General features: G+C 40.7%; 1 protein-coding gene across 5 annotated transcripts in view; it reads left to right on the top strand.

The window, feature by feature from the left end:
• LOC111320842 (uncharacterized) overlaps window positions 1-19093 on the top strand; it is an 81526-nt gene that overhangs the window by 9320 nt on the left and 53113 nt on the right. For all 5 annotated transcript variants that reach the window (XR_015993814.1, XR_015993813.1, XR_015993812.1 and 2 more), the window contains exons 11-46: window positions 634-687; window positions 815-868; window positions 1414-1467; window positions 2317-2370; window positions 3116-3160; window positions 3270-3323; window positions 3828-3872; window positions 4464-4661; window positions 5016-5069; window positions 6030-6074; window positions 6670-6723; window positions 7741-7794; window positions 8133-8186; window positions 8980-9033; window positions 9526-9579; window positions 9741-9785; window positions 10586-10639; window positions 11158-11202; window positions 11332-11385; window positions 11587-11640; window positions 12630-12683; window positions 13291-13344; window positions 13460-13513; window positions 14150-14194; window positions 14358-14402; window positions 14817-14870; window positions 15514-15567; window positions 15941-15994; window positions 16094-16147; window positions 16457-16510; window positions 16608-16715; window positions 17203-17256; window positions 17600-17653; window positions 17979-18032; window positions 18100-18153; window positions 18966-19019. Coding sequence is in view for 2 of the 5 variants with exons in the window: in XM_022923548.2 (XP_022779283.2) it covers window positions 634-687; window positions 815-868; window positions 1414-1467; window positions 2317-2370; window positions 3116-3160; window positions 3270-3323; window positions 3828-3872; window positions 4464-4661; window positions 5016-5069; window positions 6030-6074; window positions 6670-6723; window positions 7741-7794; window positions 8133-8186; window positions 8980-9033; window positions 9526-9579; window positions 9741-9785; window positions 10586-10639; window positions 11158-11202; window positions 11332-11385; window positions 11587-11640; window positions 12630-12683; window positions 13291-13344; window positions 13460-13513; window positions 14150-14194; window positions 14358-14402; window positions 14817-14870; window positions 15514-15567; window positions 15941-15994; window positions 16094-16147; window positions 16457-16510; window positions 16608-16715; window positions 17203-17256; window positions 17600-17653; window positions 17979-18032; window positions 18100-18153; window positions 18966-19019 (2079 nt within the window). In the remaining 3 variants the exon portion in view is untranslated. The remainder of the gene's footprint in view (window positions 1-633; window positions 688-814; window positions 869-1413; window positions 1468-2316; window positions 2371-3115; window positions 3161-3269; window positions 3324-3827; window positions 3873-4463; window positions 4662-5015; window positions 5070-6029; window positions 6075-6669; window positions 6724-7740; window positions 7795-8132; window positions 8187-8979; window positions 9034-9525; window positions 9580-9740; window positions 9786-10585; window positions 10640-11157; window positions 11203-11331; window positions 11386-11586; window positions 11641-12629; window positions 12684-13290; window positions 13345-13459; window positions 13514-14149; window positions 14195-14357; window positions 14403-14816; window positions 14871-15513; window positions 15568-15940; window positions 15995-16093; window positions 16148-16456; window positions 16511-16607; window positions 16716-17202; window positions 17257-17599; window positions 17654-17978; window positions 18033-18099; window positions 18154-18965; window positions 19020-19093) is intronic.

The following is a 19093-nucleotide window of genomic DNA, read 5'->3' as shown; positions in this document are numbered from 1 at the left end:
TTTGTCAGTCAGTCAGTCAGTCAGTCAGTCATTTAGTCAGTTAGTTAGTCAGTCAGTCAGTTAGTCTGTCAGTCAGTCAGTTAGTCAGTTATTTAATCAGTTTGTCAGTCAGTCAGTCAGTTATTCAGTTTGTCAGTCAGTTTATCAGTCAGTCAGTCATTCGGTCGGTTAGTCAATCAGTCAGTCAATTAGTTGGTCAGTCAGCCAGTTATTTAGTCGGTTTGTCAGTCAGTCAGTGAGTTAGTCATTCAGTTTGTCAGTTTGTCAGTCAGTCAGTCAGTCAGTCAGTCATTTAGTCAGTTAGTTAGTCAGTCAGTTAGTCAGTCATTTAGTCAGTCAGTTAGTCTGTCAGTCAGTCAGTTAGTCAGTCATTTAGTCTGTCAGTCAGTCAGTCAGTCAGTCAGTCAGTCAGTCGGTAGGTCAGCCATTCACTCACTTACTCACTCATTCAGTGTGTTTAGGAGTGGAAATTGAATTTATATATGAATTAACAGGTAAACACAAAATGGGTAGTCTAGGGGATGCATCATGCATCGAAAAGTTAGAGTCCAAAGTTCGCCACGTCGATTTATCCATATCTAGTCTTACTAATAATCATTAACTGACATGAAACCTTGTCTCTCTAACCCCTAGGGAATACCTGGACTGACGGGTCCCCCTGGTAAACGGGGACGCCTTGGAGCAGATGTACGTTCCTTTATTCATTTTGATTACTTTCTCTCTTTTTTCTCTCTTCTTCCTATACTAGTGCATCTCTTGTTAATGATCTTTGCCTCAACAATAACTAAAATTGAAGTTTATCATCGTTTTTTAGGGAGATCCAGGTTCCCCTGGGGCTGCTGGAGAGCGGGGTCCACAAGGCGAACCGGTGAGCTTTTCTTTGCGACATGTGACTAAAATTGTAACCTTTGGCTTAAATAGTGCGCACCATAACAAGATATCTGGTGTCCAGGTAATAAGGTGTACACTGACGTCAAGATTGAGGAAAGGTAAGCGCAATAGCTGGAACCTCGGATTTCACAGGGTTTACTCCGGGTTTAGAACTGTTTTTTTTGCGGGATTTACACTGCTGGAAAAGCTGGGAGAAGAAAAAGTAGCCCTGTGACGATTTAAAGAAAGTTTGTGCATACGGAAGGTTCGTTCAATAGCGATCTGCAGTAATCCTCTCCAATTTTTTGCTGTTCTAGGGCCGTGTTTCTTTATTAACGCCTCTTTTGGGTTGTCTGTCTAACCAAACTAATCTGATTTTGTGGAAATGGAAATCGCTGCGCGAAGGCCAACACGCGAAGGTTTTTCGTCATTGAGCAAGACGGAAATAGTATTTTAGTGTTCATTTACTTTTTCATCAAAGGTTATTGGTTGAGCATGAGTCAACGGTGTCTAGTCTTCAAAATTTTGACTTTTTTTCCTCAGGGTCCTCGGGGAGCGTCTGGTCTGACAGGGTTGCAAGGTGTCAAGGGGGATAGGGTACGGAGTTTTGTTGTGTTTAAGTGTTCGTCAATACATCGTGGATAAACATTTTTTAAATGAACAAGAAAAAACAGTCAAGATAATTACATTTCCTGTTTTCCTTCAGTTGAATACTTAAGTTTTGTGTGAGGAACGATCGACATCACCATGCTACAGTCTTGATGTGTTAGAGTGTTTCTCGTTGGCTATCGTTAGTTTTTGTGTAACCTCGGGTGAAGAGAAGTGATCAGTGCGCTGGACTCTGGGTCTGATGACCCGGGTTCAAGTCCTGGCTGGGGCATGACGTTGCGTCCTTAAGCAAGACGCTTCACTCACATTGCTTCGTCTTCTCGGATAAGACGTAAATCCGTAGGTCCCGTCTCCTGCAGGGCTAGAGGTAGGAGACGTAAATTTCCCATGCACGAGATTACTGTGTAGTGGATGTCCTCCCCGGGGTGGGGTGGGTGGGAAGGTGAGATCGCTACATGGACTGAAGCGGCTGTCAGAGGCGCCTGATAAAAATGCTGACGTCCGATCTCAACCATAGGATACTGTTAAGCGCGACTGAATATATCCACATAGAAGTCTGCGCTATATAAATTTAAAAATGTAAATGTAAAATGTAAAGAGAAGCATTCTAAGGGTAAATCATTTGTGTGCTCGAGAGCCGCACAAATAAAGCAGCAGGGCACGAACCCGGACATTTCAACTCAGAATCATGCGTACTAACCTCAAAGCCATTGTGTTTATCATGATGGTGTGTGTTATGTAAATAACAAGGCAGACCATAAACGAACAAAACCACTTTATCACGGTTTGTTTTTAATAAGAATAAGAGGAAGAATGAAATGAGGTGATAACTTTTAGGGAGAACAAGGACCTGCAGGACAGCCAGGAGACAAAGGAAGGCAAGGCCCACAGGTATGATAAGAAGTCAACAGAGTGCGCGTGTTATTAGGTTGAGGCACTTGCACTGGCAACTTAACAAAGGTATTTGTGTTTCTGTCGCATTTTTGGTTAAGTATTTGTTTCGCGTTCTTTGTTACAGTTTTGGTCCATTTTTGGTCATGTTTTTGTGTTGTGTGTTCGTTTTTCTTCTGTCTTCGCATTCTTTTCGCTCACCGCAATTTATATTCTGTTAGATTTCCCTGCAAAATTTTGCGTTGATTCCTTCTTTTGTGTTTTAAGTTTTCGCAAGTTCGACAGCGCCTTCGCTTCAATTCCAAACGCTTTTCGTTCTTCGTGTTATGTGTAACATAACGTTTGCAGACGCCTTTTACATGTTATCTTCTCTTTCCTCAGTCCTTGCATCGCTGTCATTTTACTTTCGTTTGCATTCCGTGTCAACTTGTTAGTTGGTTTGGTTTTTATGGCAAGGAAACAGCGACTTGAGCGTGTCTGACATTTTAACATTTTATAATATCTGTAATGTGCGACTGTCAACTCACCTCCCTCGCAGCAAATGGGAGCATGCGCGCTTGGCAGCTCCTCCCTCTTCGCGGTCCCTGCCTAGTCAGGAAAATGCTTTAGCGGCGGCAAACGTACCTCTTACGTTTTAAAGTACACTTAATCTTCTACTTAATTCTTTTTACGCAGTATATTGATAGTAGACACAAGTGCACCATTGTGTATTCTTTCCCCGACTTCTTTCGTTCTTTATTTTAAGGGAGACACAGGCGAACGAGGAAGTTCTGGTCGTGATGGAAGACCCGTAAGTTATTAACAGGCCGTATTTCTTAGAGAACGTGTTTTTTTTTTTTTTGTTACATATTATGTCAAGTTCACTTTTCTCTTAATTCATTGGATGTCTTTGTCTCCAGGGTATACAAGGTCACCAAGGAAGGCTTGGTCCCCCAGGAGCGGTGGGCCCACCGGTAAGCAAATAAAGTAGAGGAGAACTGGACGAGTCGGCTGTGCAAACGAAATAAACTATAAGTTACTTATGCCACAGCCTAAACAATCAATGGACCTATATTACAGTTCTCTATACAGTACATGTTTTTCGGTTGTAATAGGAAAATAATTATATTTTCCAGTCTGTATCAGACGGATGCCTTCTTGAAACTGTTGCTGAAGATCAACTACTCGATAAAACGTTTGGCTAAATCTGAGATGATTCTTTTTGCTAAACGATCTACGATATTTTGTTCCCTTCAATCTCGGTCTTAACGCAAAACTTTTCGTTGAACTCATTCTGTCCATTACATATCATACTTCTAGTTCACGTTCATTCTCGCTTGAAATCTTCATTTTTTAAAATGTTTTCAGTTATATTTCTCATTTGACTTATTTTTCTTCGTTTTGCAATTTTCATTCTTTTGTCTTATACCATGAAGTTTCCATTTAAGCTTGGTGGGTTTTTTTTATTATTTTTATAGGGTAGAAACGGTCCTCGTGGGAAGCCTGGTCAAGAAGGTTCTGCGGTATGAAATAACTGTTAATTTGCCAGCTGTTTGTACTTTGTGTTTTTTTTTTTCTTTTTTGGTAAGAGTGAACCATAGAGGCAGAATGCTAGGGCAAAGCAGGAATGAATCATTTTGGTGTAGCCTTATCGCTTGCAGTTTTATTAGCGCTTCGAAGCGTCAGGCGACGGACTTGGGAAAACGATTGGCAAAACCGCGGAGGCTTGGGACGGAAGATGGCAATATACACCCTGCAACTTTGCTACCCATGACTGAAAGGCGCACACATCTATGCAGGCCTGTTCGTTGTCGTGTCCCCAAGAAAGTTTACTTTACGATAAATGATGAATTGATGTTCAAAGAAGTCGGCTTTACGATTTTAGTTACAGACAATTTAAGCGCTCCTTGCTTATACCTGTAGATCTTACTTTAAAATTTTGAATATTTTTATATTCCTTTATTTCCTAATGATTAACCTTTTGGCCTTGATCGTATCCTACTAATTCAGACTTTCAGTTTGAAACGAGATGAAGAGGGTCAATTAACAAGGAGAGAAAGAATTCTCTATTTTCCTCCGTTTTGAAGTAAAGTGTAAGACTTTTATTGCTGCAGGGTGCACCTGGGGAGATGGGTGAAGCAGGCATAGCAGGAAGTCCTGGGCCTAAGGGGAATTCAGGACCCCAGGGGCGTCCAGGACCTAGAGGTGCAAACGGAGAGCCTGGCCAAAAAGGAGAGGAAGGACAAGTCGGAGATCCAGGGAACCCCGGCCTCCCAGGTGAGGAGGGAGAACCTGGGCCCAAGGGTAACATGGTAGGTGATTTGTTAGTAAGGCCCTGTTTTTAAGGACGAATTTATTTCTAAAATTTTTAGAAGAATCTTTTGTCTCTGTAAAGGATTTTGGAGCGACGAATGCGTGAAAGCTTTATGTCCATAACGGATCCAGGAATCTGTGAAACGGGTGTGTGTGTGTGTGTGTGTGTGTGTGTGTGTGTGTGTGTAGGGGGGTCTGAACTTTCTGGCAGGGATGCTAATTTGTGTGCTGGTACAAAGTTGTTGTGTAGTTTATTCGTTAATAGCAGTGATATTCTTTCGCACTATTTGGAAGAGATCTGTGAAGTTAGTGCGTTAAACTGGGGCTTTCTAAAGTCAGCCCTTTTTTACTAGGGCTCAATGGGTCTGATGGGACCTCAAGGACCGCGAGGCTCTCCAGGAAGAGATGTAAGTAAAATATTTGTTGCTCAGAAATCAGACCGTTAACTGGGTGACATTTGCGTGCCGCTTAGATTCATGGCAGCAACAACGACGAAAGGAAAGACCTTGTAAAGTTCATGGAGCCTGGTGAGCATTACTACAGAAGTAATGCGGGCTTTGATATTATATGAGGCCACCTAGAGTATTGTTACCCCTCATCAACGGAATGCTAGTTTCTAACTGGCGTCCCCTTAGGCTGGTTTTCACCAGTGATGGAGTCGGAGTCGTCGTCGGAGTCGCGAGAGTACTTCCAACGCGTGAAAATCGAAAATTCGAGTCGTAAGCGGAGTCATAAGCTCGACGGAATCGAAGTCGGGAGAATCAAAACAATTTTATTTTCTTCCAATCGCGCGTATGATTTCGATGCTTCTGATCCAGTGAAAACTATCGGGGTCGCAAGGAGAAGCGGAAGAACCAACAAATCGCTATGCTAGTTCTCAGGCCATCCAAAGACTTGCTTCTTCGACGAACCACTTTTCACTGAATCGTTGCACCGTCGTAAGTAGTCGTCGTAAGTAGCGCTGATATTCTTCTTCCGATATCTTCGGTTGATTTCATTTGATTGTATCGCTCTGCGTTTCTGATTATGACTTCAACTCCGGTTTCGTCGAAAGTGAAAACCAGTCTTAAGCAGTTGTCACTTGCCCGTTTGCAATCGTAGATAAAAGGGGACACTTTGGGAGTTGCTCATGATCACAACTGGCATGTAAACCCCACCTATGGCACAAACTGGGATTAACGATCCAGGATTCACCGCCCTCGCTACGTTGAAAAATTGGGGAGAAAGGAGGGGTTGTGTGTTTAAGATGCAAACATTCTCATGATGGAAGTTTTATGTCTAGTGTGGAGAAGTAATAAAATTAGTTTCTCAGAGCGTTGCGTTATGTTTGCTGTCTATAAAGGTTTGGTATCTCCTTTTCTTTAAAGGGTATACCTGGGCAGCCTGGTCGCGATGGTGAGCGTGGAGACACCGTAAGTATCCATTGCATGGAGTGAATGTCGAATGTTATCCTGAATTGCGTTGGCTCTGATTTACGTGACTCAATAATTGACTAAGAACCCCGCAACTGTAAAAGAGTTTTGACCGACCCCCATCCCTCTTAGTTTGTGACACTTGCGAATACTACCAAATTTGGTAATGACCACGTGCGAGCAAAGTCAGACAACAGGATGCGACAAAAATAGCGAGTTTTCAGAGAGAGTTTTCTACAATTCATTGTGAGTTATAAGTCCTCTTAGTGAGTTATTGTGCGGAGAATAAACAAGAAAACGAAGGAGAATCCATGAGTTCTGTGTACCGTTGTGTGGAACGGCTCATAACTAATCAGATGCAAAACTTCAACCATTTACTAAGTACTCACTAGCGTTTTCTCGCGCCATACAACAATCATTTACATTACACTTCCATCCAATTCTTGGTAATTGCTTGCGATATTTTTCGATGGTTCTGATTGGCTGCTCTGATAACCTTGACCTTAATCTTGAGAAAGCCATCAAAATGCGTTTTGTAAATGATGACAATTCGGAATCTTCAATCATTTTATTGTCGTGTTTGGTTTCCAATCAGGGTAAATCTGGATTTCCTGGCTTGAGAGGAGCAACTGGATCAAAAGGTGAACAGGTGGGAATTTGCGTGAATATGTGTTTTGATTATCTATTGATATCCAAAGGAAATCCTGTCATCCATGATAAATAGATCGTTTTGCATGACATCACAGAGACAATATCGGTAACCAAAACAATAGAGTGGGGCGGAGAAGGGCTACGGTGTTGGTGTCTAGACAATCCTGTGGGATTGGACCTCTTTTCTTATGTATGCAAACAAGTTCTTTTGCTCCACTGAATTTACGTAACTGCACTGCTTTGAAAACGTCCTGTCGGCTTAATGATTCTATTACTCTCGGCCAGTAGTATGCAAAGGCTTGACTTCGAGTTGAGTGGGTTCTGTTGTACTCTTTCCCTGGGGGTAAATACTATCTTTGTTCTAGGCGACTTGTTGTGTTGGGAATGAGCCTTGTTCATACAAGCTTTTGTAAAACGAACTAGTTTCCTTTGAAGAACGCAGTAAAAATGAAAATTACTCTTATTCACAAGTAGATACAGAAACCCCTAATATATGGGTGCGTGGAAAACAAATCATCCGTAGTAACAGCTCTTAGAGATCCTTCGGTTGATCACACATCACCACTTCAAAGATGGTGACCTTCCCAAACATTACTAAGAAGGATGGGATTTGAGGAAGGGGAAGGTAAGGTTCCAGGTGGTGGTGGGCAACCTTAATCCCTAAAAACTTACCCCAGATCTTGGTAAAACAAAACATCCATAGGAACAGCTCTTAGAGATTCTTCGGTTGATCACACATCACCCCTCGAAAGGTGGTTGCCTTCCCAAACACGTCCAAGAAGAATGGGGCTAGGGGGGAGGGGTAGGGTAACATTATAGGTGGTAGTGAGCAACCCTACCCCCTCTAAGCTTGGTAATCTCTCTACCAAGGTTGACAATCGTTAGGATCTAAGCAGTCCTTTAATTTTAAATTGTTTCGACCAGTTAATCCCGACCCTGTGCTAATTGGCGCTTGTGTCCGTATGGCTTCGTAAAGTTACTGAATTATAAGCACTGATATTATTATTTTCCAAAGGGTAGGAAAGGACAGATGGGAAGACCTGGGCCGTTTGGCATCGCTGGGAAGCGAGTAAGTACAGGATATTTTATTATTTGTATCTCCTAGGTTGTACACAGAATAGAAGGATACCAATGCATGGGTGGAGATATCTGAGGGGTACTGGCATCAGTTTGGAGTTGTAAACATTAACAATTAATCATTGATTTTCTTGTTTGATTTCTCGATTTTAATTTGACAGTTTGTATTTTTCACCGTTAGACTACTGAAAAGAATTTCCCAAAAGTTTTAGTCTGTATTATCTAAGGAATCGTTTGCGTTGTTTCTTGCCAAGAAGAAGAAAAAAAGAAAAGAATTTCCTAAAACTGTTAGTCTGTATTGTCTAAGTCGTTTGCGTTGTTTCTTGCCAGGGTAGTCAAGGAGCTCCGGGACCGGTTGGAACAGCGGGAGAGCCTGGGGGGATGGTAAGACCTCGTAACGTTAAACTGGGTGTGTAATATATAGATTTAGCCAAGCCTAAAAGCGGAGCTCCCAAGTTCGTAATATTAATAATAACATAAAAGATGTGCATTTGCCAAGACTCGCCTGAGACACCCCACCCTTCGTTTTGAGTCGCCTCTACCCTACCCGTGCAATCTGAAGGCACGTACGTACGTATGTACGTACGCTCGGTCAGTCACGTGACAACGAAACGAAAAGAGGTTGACCATATTTCATGGGTATGGGGCTCTGCCCCACGCGTGCTTCGCGCGAGTGGGAGCCCCGCTATTAATGGAAAAATAACATAAAGTCGCACAAGGAATGAAGAAAGAGATAACATAAATAGATGCAATGGAATAAACTTAAACCGAGAACTATGCGCAACCATAATCACCAAACAAGCTTGGTCGAACTAAGAGTATTGCTTGGGAAAATGATCAAAAGGCTGTTCCTAGGAATTTATGGTTTCGACTGTTTTGACTATCCACAAGCCTAAATACGCCAAGAAATATGTCTAGACAAATAAATGTTAGATCCTTCACATGAGTATCTGTCGTTGAAAAAGCTTTGGGGTGAATTAAGTAATGTTGAAAAAAAAAAAAAGAAAAAAAACCCCACAGGTCTGATGGTAGGGGGGGTTCGGACCCTCCAGTCAATTACCGTTTAAATGAAATTGCAAAATTAGCTGTTAATTTTGTCTTTTTGTCCGTCTGTCTGTCTGTTTGACTGTCTGTCAGTCGATCCCTTGATTAATCCTATGGTTTTATTGTTTCTCAGGGTAAACGGGGAGCTATCGGGTATCCAGGTGCAACCGGAAGAAATGGGAAGAAGGTAAGCAATATGGATTTATGGTCTAAAATATTAGCAATAGAAAATTAGCACATTGTATTTTACCAGGTATGTTGAGCTTTTATTGCCCTGAAATACGTTGTTTATTTTGTTTATTCCTGAGACTGAAAAACTGCCATTGAGTGAGTCAAAACTCAAGCCTGCGTACCCTAATCCTTTATAAGCTAACATTAGTGTGCCTGATCTCCATACTGTTTTTATACGTTTCCTTTGTTGTTGACCAGGAACATTTGCTTTGACAGTCGTGAGCCTCTGAAGTCGGTGATCATGTCCTTTGTTCGCATTCGTTTGTTTCAGCGGTGATATTGTGAGTGATAAAAGGACTCTTTTTCACGATCGCCAGTTGTCGACATCACAACTACCACCTGACCATGATTAAAGGAACTGCAAAATCATCTCAACTGACTCGAATCTTTTCAATTTTGTAATACTTAAAGCAATCACAGATTAATACCGCTCTCTTTCACAACGCAGGGCAATTCTGGTACCCCAGGGATACCCGGAACTCCAGGAGTAAAGGGAGACGTGGTAAGGATCCCAGACACAACATCTGCATGATACATATGCCACCCTAGACAATCAGTCTTTTAAACCGTTTCACTAAGAAAACTGCAGTGAAAAATTCAATCAAAGGTCAAAACATTTTCAGATTCATTTTTATTATTGTTTGTTTGTTTGTTTTTTATTAGGGAGCCCCTGGGGATTTGGGGCAGCCAGGACAGAGGGGCTTACCGGTACGTATCGTAATAGACGATAGCTGAGAAACAGGGAGCCAGCTTTGGCTTTGCAAAAAATTTCCATTACAGAAAGATTTAGTGAATTATGGTCCTCGTAATTTTTTTCCTGTTTCTTTTGAACGTGTTGTATAGCATGTAAATATTGTGGGTGATAATTTTGTGCGGTAATAGATACTTCTCAATCCGGAAAGTAAGTTCCCACAGAAAAAAAATCTCGCAAAAGACAAACGCCTTTAAGATTTGCTACCTCAAGACACTCTACGAGCAAATTTTAAAACGTGTAAGTGTTAATACGTTTTATTCTTATTTGGACTCGGCTCGAAATGATAAGTTACGAATCGTCCACGGTAAAACAAAATTTGGAGCCACATACTTTGTTCTTACAAAAAAAAAAACAACAACAACAACCAAAAATCGCCAAGTAGAGACTAAAAGACTCTCAAAATTCCCGTGCAACTCTGTCGTATTGGTTGTTGCGAAATGTATATTGAAACAAATTTATCGAACTTGTCCCTCGAAAGCTCGCATTTTCAGGCATGAAATCAGTCTGTAGTATTCACAATCAAACCCACTGAACAATGACGACTATACGACCAGGGAGGAAAACTTAAGCCATCGGGAGAAGCGTTGTTTTTTGGGGATCAAGGCGAGCAGAAGCGCATCAATAGTGCGGATCCTCCTTTTACGCTTTCGTCCCTTCTTCGTGCGTTTCCTCCAACCCGTTCCGCAGGCAAATAAGACCTTTGTTTACCGTGACGTATTACTCATTGTCAAGGCTGCTCTTTGGTCTTAAACAGGGAGCACGTGGACCTAGGGGAAAACCGGGACGTGATGGAGAATCAGGAAAGCCGGTGAGGAGTACTTTATGCTACCATTAAATGAAAATGATGGAGCCTGGCAAACCATCAGGGTATTGGCCGAGATATGTCGGTTTCTCCTAACTTCTGTTTAGTTTTCTTCGCAAACAGATTGAATGGGCCACCTGAGTTGAGTCCAGCCTTTGTCTGTCCCTATCATATTTTGTCTTACTGTCGAGCAAGCAATAATACCAAGTACTTTCTTATTCTTTATAAGCATATTAACGAAATTGGCTTACATCATCTTCTTTTCACCATGTTAAAAGAAATATAAATTGATCACGCAATCGAGTAATGAATTACGTCTTAAAAATTTTGATGTTGTTTTGAGTTCAATACCTAAGAAGTGTGGCCTCTGCTTGCCCTATTTTTTTCTAACGCAGTGGAAAGTCCTGGGTGCACTTTGCTTCTTGAATTGTACCTGTAGACATCTTCAACGTCTTTAAACGTCGTATTTGACAATTTTTGTATTGTACTTCTCGCTCTATTCTTTAACTTTCTGTGATGTTTAGGGAATGCCTGGCGATGACGGTCGTCTTGGAAGACCTGGGAGTGAAGTAAGCAAAATCAATTAGAGGTAGAATTAATATTATTTAATATTCTTGAACAGACGGGAGAAATGTTACATTTTATTCAAAGTAATGTCGTTTGATATGCATTGATGTCCATGGTTATGTTTTATACAGGGCTCTCGTGGAATGATGGGAATGCGAGGCTTTAACGGTGCAAGAGGACAACGGGTAGGACTTATGGAAACAGTTCTAAAATTACTTTTGTACCCAAGTTTCTCTCTTTTTTATATCTAAACAGTTTCATGTGAAATGAGGGTTGAAGGTTTCTTTTTAAGGTTTTAAGGAACAAACGGGATTTTTAACGTGTGATTACAAATTACGAACAGTATTTCAAAAACAAATTAATCTCACGATATAATTTGTTAACAGGGTGCGGATGGACGCCCTGGTGCAAATGGACGCCGTGGACCTCGAGGAGTAAAGGTGCTAGCATTATAGATATGTTTGATTATGTTTGGTGATGAATGATATGTGTTACCATCCTTGAAATAATTGGTCGAGTGTACAAACCGAACGTCTGGTGTTCGATTCCTTAAGGGACTCAGATTTTTTTTCATGTTTTCTTCCTCACACTCATGACAAAACGACTGATTAATCATTGCTCTCAATTGGGAGAGCGCCGGACTGCTGTGCGGGAGGTCGAGAGTTCAATACCGGCCGGACCAACACTCAGGGTCTTAAAATTAACTGAGAAGAATATGCTTCCTTTCTTTAACATCAAGAAATGGTTAGATATTCTAGTCTTCTCGGATAGGGACGAATAAATGGAGGTCCCGTCTCCTGCAGGGTTAGGGGCAGGAGACGTTAATTTCCCACGCACGAGATTACTGTGTGATGGATGTCCTCCCCTGGGGTGGGATGGGTGGGTAACAGGACCCCCGTTGATACCAGTGTTTACTACACTGAAGGGGCTATCCTGTATAAATATAGATGTCTGTCTGTCTGTCTAATCGTGTATTCTGATCGTCCGGGTGAGGGAAGTTTGAATAAGGTCTGCTGTCGTTGATATCGACTGAGGTTTCAACACCGTGTGCGGAAGTCATTATCAGAGTCTAGAGAGGAGTTTTCGGTCAGTTGATTACTGCAAATGAGTTCCTGAAAGCTGATTGATTAGTTTGCCCCGATGTTATTGGATGTAGGACTTAAGTAGGGTAAGTCAGCTGCGATAGGGGAATCTTGACTAGCTACTAAAGTTCCATTCTGTTCTGTTCGGCTTTCTGTTTGCTTCACCAATGTGGCGAGAAGGTCGTCCATATGTTAAAATCGAGGAGTCTGTACTAAGAGACGTTAGGTAGGCGTTTATCTTCTAAGCTGTGAGGATATCGATTTGATAGTTTTAAACTTAATAAGGCGATTAACTGGTCTGTGTTTATTTTGATGGTATTCAATGCCTATTTTTCGCTGTCTTGAAGGGTGACCGCGGTCGAAAGGGCGTTGCGGGAAGACCTGGGAGATCAGGAAGGCGTGTAAGTAGATAAACGGGCTTTCTTTGGATTTTATCTGCTTATTTGAAGTTGACATTAGAAAATTTGAGCTTTGGTTGGAAAAATGAGGTAGGGGGGGGGGTTTGATTTACTTGTCGAAGGGTGAGTCTAGTGGCGAGGGAAATAAATTCATTGGTCACAGCCACTCCTGACACCATGTAACATTAGTCAACCTCATTTTAACAACTGGACGCCATCTTGTTGCTAACCAAGGAAGCAACAGCATTTACGCATAAATCATTGAGACCGTAAAGGTGCTCGATCAGGTACAAGTGACATGGACTCAGTTAAGCTGAACATTGAATGGTATGTCAGAGTAACATAAGAAAGCGGAAACCACCTTTTATAATTTGTTTTCGATATGGTTGTTATTACCAAACATTCTGAAGCATGGAGTTCTTCATCCAGGTGAAATACTATGTAAAAGATACATTATATAGTTGAACTCTCTTCCAAAGGGCCGAATACATCTTAGTCTTAAATCTGTTCAAACGCATCCTACCAACAAAACAAAGGAAACGTTGCTTTGCTCAATGCTCCAAGGAGTGTAATCCTGAATTCATCGTCGAATTTGATTTTTCTTTGACAGGGTCGTCGAGGTAGTATGGGAGGGCCTGGATTCCGTGGAAGTCCTGGATTGAAGGTGTTTAGCATATTTCTTATTTGGATCCTGCAATGCTAACTTTTGAATTCTGCTACGCATACGTTAAACTGTACGCGAGAGGTCATACACATTACGTAAATACAACTGTTTGCAGGGTCTATCGGGACCTCAAGGAGCTCCAGGTTACCCCGGCCGCGCAGGGCGTAAGGTGAGGCGTTTTTATAGAATGTTCGGACAAAATTCTGCCTTGATAGCATTGGTTTAATTTGTAAATATGAAATCACATATGACCTGTACAAGCTAGTAAAGTGACAAAGAAACAGTAACGCGTTAATTCTCGCCTTATCTAATTTAAAAAACCCTTCATTGATCTGAGATTGTGACCAACGCTTTTGAGCACTTTTTGCTGCACTGTGGTAGACTTAAAACCTTTTAGAGGTAACAGAATAATGCGTGCTTCATAGTGCAACGCACTCAGAATTTGAATTCAAATATCGCTTTGTAAGGAGTGAAATCGGAGGCCTTGACCCTTTACACCCGAACATCAGTATGCATATTCTCCATACTGTTCTCTATACATTTCCTAAGGTGCTGACAAGGAGAATTTGTTTAACAATCAAGAGCTTCCTTAGTCCGTGATCATTTCCGTAAATCTCATGACCTTAATAAGTGATTCAGGGGTGATATCGTAAGGAGAAATTAGATGTTATCACTATCAGGGGTCAAAGGGTTTAAGTGATACTTTCAGCTGGAATTGCCCCTCAGTTAGAACCTGACCACTCCCAAATGAAAATGAAATGTAGATAAGTTAGACCTAATTTTTTATACTGTATCTATTCCAAAGGGAATCCGTGGAGTTAACGGCAGAGATGGAAAAGCTGGAGATATGGTTCGTCATATTACATTCCTTGTCAGGCTTGAGTCCTTTGTAACTCAGCTCTCCAGCCTATTCTACACAGCTGTGCCACTTAGAGCCTGTTCTCTTCTCATTCTTTGAATAACCCTGAAATTAACTAGTTTTAAACTGAATGCGTCATTTGTTTATTTTTCAGGGACCCCGTGGACCTCCTGGCCCAATGGGACCATCTGGTTCTCCGGTAAATAGGACATGCGCACTCAAAAACTAGAATCATGACATGTACACAGCAATACTTTTTAGTTTAGTAAGAGAATGGCCATGCCTAAGTAGAAAATTTAAACCTAGTTTTATGTTTAGACACAACGGATCTTAATTATTGTTACTTCTAAAATTCTTCCTACAAATTTGTTTGATATGATTTGTTTGTTTGTTTTGTTTCTATCTTGTTCGTTGTCTCTTGTTTTGTTTTTCGGCAAATATGATTGCATTAGGAATATTGTCCTTCTCTTTGTTCAGTAGATATTTTTTCGATTTATTCCTCATTTCCTTCGTCTCCTGTTTCTTTTCCTTTTTGCATTGATAACTGTTTAAAATGTTATCCCTATTGTTCTTTCATTTTGTCCAAGTTCTTTTTGTACGTTATTCGTTCAAGGGCATGCCGGGACGCATAGGTGAATATGGATCGCACGGCTTGTCAGGGGCTCCCGTGAGTACTAATTCTTCATGGACAAGTTATTGACTGAAAAAACGACGCTCAATTGTCTCACAACACCACAGCCATAATAAATTATAACAAAAATAAATTAATAAATTATAAATAATAAATAAATAATAATTATTATTATAATAATAAATTTAAAACAATTTCTATGTCATCGTTTGTTATTTTAGATGTCGTGCAGATATGAAGTTATTAGCTTTGTCGTGTTACACTCTGATTAAAAAAATTAGGGGAAGGGGAAACTCATAACTTTTCGTACGAAAGGATTATGTAATAACGGGCTTACTTACCTGCTTATTTTCCATTGTGTTGTGAACTTTCCAAAAAAAGGTATACAATTTTCAAATACCGTGACATACTCACTTTTGTGCATGTTTATGAGACAACCTAGTTTTGACAGCCTGAAATTCCTGAAAGTATGCAACCTAGTCCCTTCCCTTATTCGCACATGTGTAGACATTTGACTACAGTGTCGGCTGCATTAGGGTAGCACTGATGAAGAATCATATCAGAAAACAGCCCAATTTAATCGATCTTACACGAAACTACCCGATAGAAATATATTATGTTTTATTTATAGGGGGCTGGAAATATCTCTTGCCGACTTAACTTTTTTTTTTTTCAACAGGGTCCTAAAGGAGGGAAAGGAGCCAAAGGAATGCGCGGCTCAGATGGTAGACCAGTGAGTGCAACGAACAGTTTTTGTATTTGTGTCTTGTATTACTAAAAAACTAGAAAGGAACGATACAGTGGCTTACTCTCCACAGTATGTGTTCCCTGGACAGGGCTTGGTGAGTCTTTATAGCACCCTGAAAACCACTTGACAAACCGATGGAAAGTGAAAAACCATATTTCATGTTCTCCGGCGAACTAATAGCCTAGATAATGAACTCTCCACAGTTTTTCGAATTGGGGGTTTTATTTGTAAGATGTTGTGTAAACAAGGTACGTCCCACATTACCTTATCGCAGCGTGTGCGATAACATTCCCCATAGAACCGATATTATTTTATTGGTAAAGTATAGCCACCGTAATTTTTTTGCACTCTTTCTAAGGGATGGCCAGGTATACGTGGACGGAGCGGAAGGAAAGGACCGAAAGGGAAGCCAGTGAGTATTACATGAAGTTCAACCTTACTTTTGCATTACCAGTTGGATACGTTTTTGTTAAAATGATTAATTGAACATTTATCCCTATTGTTGGTTTAGGGTGACCGTGGCTATCCGGGACTTCCTGGAAACAACGGACGAGATGGTCAACCGGTAAGTATAGTTGATATTAACGTAAAGAGCTTGAATTGTGCTTTTTTAAGTCCAATTTACTTGGTGGATTTATATTGGAAAATAATTATGTTATTCTTGAATTTAGTTTAGCCGTAGCCTATCAAGTTAGAGCTAATCCTTATGCAACTAAAAGTTCTCGGAGTAATTTGTTTTGGTTAATACCATGTTTAGTGTTGTTATGCACCAAGACATAGTGCCTCTTTAGCGGAGACATCTCAAAAGAGAGTTTTTCATTGTACACTGTAACATGGAACAAAAAACCGCTTTTGGATTTTCTTTCTTGTGTAGGGTATGGATGGAAGACCAGGTACTCCGGGATACCCAGGACCTCGCGGCCCCAAGGTGACAGGTTTTGAAATTGAAATAGACCAAATATTTAAAAATATAAGAAGCTTCTATGACAGGTAATAGTGATGTTTTAAGTGTTTTCTATTGACAGGGGAAGGATGGTGAAAATGGTTTACCTGGAAAGCCCGGTAAAGAAGGAGAAATGGGTCTACCAGGAGAAAGAGGCTCTTCTGGTTTAACTGGAATTGGAGGAGCGACGGTAAATGCTCAGATGTATTTTTGTTTTGGATTTTGATTTTGACTTGATTCCGCAAAGAATGTTAAGGAAGTTCATAACGATTGAACATTTTACAGCAATTCAGATCTTTTATTTTTTTTTTAAAACTTCCACCGCAAAGAGGTTCCTGTGGCATTTAAGACTCCGTAAGGTCCTTAAAGGATTTCAGGGTTGAGAACGCAAAAATAAGTTCTTGCGCGTAATATCTCCTGGGCAGACGCTAGTGGCCGATTTTTGATTTTGAACACTAGTGGCCGATGCTTGATTTTGGTGGCCGATTTTTGATTTTGGAGACTAGTGGCTGATTTTAGACACAAGTGGCCGATTTGCGATTTTGGATTCTAGTGGCCGATTTTTTTATTTTTTTTTTTAACGTCTGTTTAGTGTAACAAATATTTTAGTGACGGCTCCAACATTCCTCACCAAGTTTTCTTAACTCGAACTTACTTTTGTCTTTAATGGATCTTAGGGACGCCCTGGACCACCCGGACCAGATGGAAACAAGGGATCCCCTGGAATAAAGGTGAATGGCAGGTTTAATTCTGTAGACGAAGTTCCAGTAAATGCGATTCTTAAACCAATAATTTCAAGCATACTGTTTGAGTTTAGCAAAAGTGATGAAAGAAAGGTGAAAGACTTGCTTACGCAAGTGTCCGGTGAGAGTCGTCCCCTAGCCTAGTGGTTCGTTACGGGGTGAGGGGGGGGGGGGGTGGTTTAGTGACAGAGAAAGCTCCTTAAGTTATATGGTGTTTCATAAGGTAAGCTTTGCATCCGGTGTAGTGCTTGTCGCAGCAAAGTGGAAAACGTCTACTGTGGCGAAAATGAAGGAAACTGTTATTTGCCAACCAGTATTTGTTTTTTGTCAGGGAAGAAAAGGACCTGTGGGTGTGCGAGGATCGAAGGGCGAAAGTGGTGGTCCGGTGAGTTGATATGTTTTTTGGTAGTGTTTTGGAGTGCAAGTCTTCTTTTCAACAACAACAACAACAACAATTTAACATTTATATAGCGCAAACTACTATATAGATAATCAGTCGCGCTTTACAATCAGTTAAGATGAGATCGGACGTCAGAATTCATCAGTGATTCAGTTCGATGATTCACATTTTTTTTTCATTGTTATGTTTGATCGACTTTAATCACTGTTGTCAGTTCCAGTTATTGGCTTGAGTAAATTAACTAAACTGTTGTTAATTGATGAGTTACAAATTTTTAATGCTCAATTTGAATTAATATCTTTTTTAACAGGGATCACGAGGCCAAGGGGGTGATGATGGAGAGCCGGGAAGTCCTGGCAATGTGGTACGTAATAAATTGATTGAAGTTCATGTATGAAAATATCTATTGACTCATTTCATTTGTGTATTAGGGGCTTCGAGGATCACCTGGCATGCCGGGAAAGCCAGGATTACAAGGAGCACAAGTAAGTCAGCTCGCGCATAATTACCTCATGCAAGCACTCAATTTCTCTTCTCACCATTATACGAATTGTAAATTTTAGGTTTCCTGTGCACTAGGCCCAGTCTCTGCCGAGTTTTGACATTCGACACTAGGTCAAACCTCGGCGTACATGTGTCTATATCGCTTGTTGTTTTCGCCTTTATTTTTCAAATAAGGATCGTTTAACTAGACCCACATCGAAGGAAAAGAAAACTACGGAATCATTACGGATATTGTAGCAATTTTCAAGGTTACGGACAGTTACTTGTTTGTAAGGATTTCTCATACGGTATTGTATTCGAACAGTGTGCTGAGTGCAGTTGATCGGATCGAATAAAACGTCGAATTGACATTGAATTGACAGGTGTTACACGGATACACACTGCTTTAAGTTTCTTAGTAAAGAGTCACTGCAGGTGCTTTGTGTAAAAGCGTCGCTCTAGCATAAGTCAAGTACTTCATATTAAATCAGGTTCACTCGCCCCTGACCTCAAACTGTGTTTTGAAATTAATTCAAGCCAACTTGTCAGTTTTTGTAACTAAGCGAAAATACATTCCCGCCTTTATTAAGTCTTCCACAGTATTAAATGTGCCTATTTATTTGCTCGGGGTGATTAAAGCGAGATGCGACGTAATCCTTCACCAATCAGAGCGAGCGCATCTTTATAATCACCAAAAAAAAATTATAATAACGTGTTTTAATAAAGGTCATTGTTATGCATAACTTCTCAAAAATAAGCCTGCATTAATTGTAAAGATTTGTCCTCATTTTTATTATCATCTCTCTCGCTAAAGGGTCGAGAAGGTGAACCAGGCCTCGAGGGTAAACCAGGAATTCCTGGTACGAAAGTAAGTGACGTGCATAACTTATGTCCTCTTCTTGCGTTTTTAAGGTTATTTGTTTTCTCTTCGTTAAGGTTCCC

The sequence above is a fragment of the Stylophora pistillata genome, chromosome 12 (genome assembly GCF_964205215.1).
Source record: "Stylophora pistillata chromosome 12, jaStyPist1.2, whole genome shotgun sequence".
NCBI classification, from domain to species: domain Eukaryota; kingdom Metazoa; phylum Cnidaria; class Anthozoa; order Scleractinia; family Pocilloporidae; genus Stylophora; species Stylophora pistillata.
The sequence above is the reverse complement of the archived record's forward strand: the minus strand, read 5'-3'. Positions and strand labels throughout refer to the sequence as shown.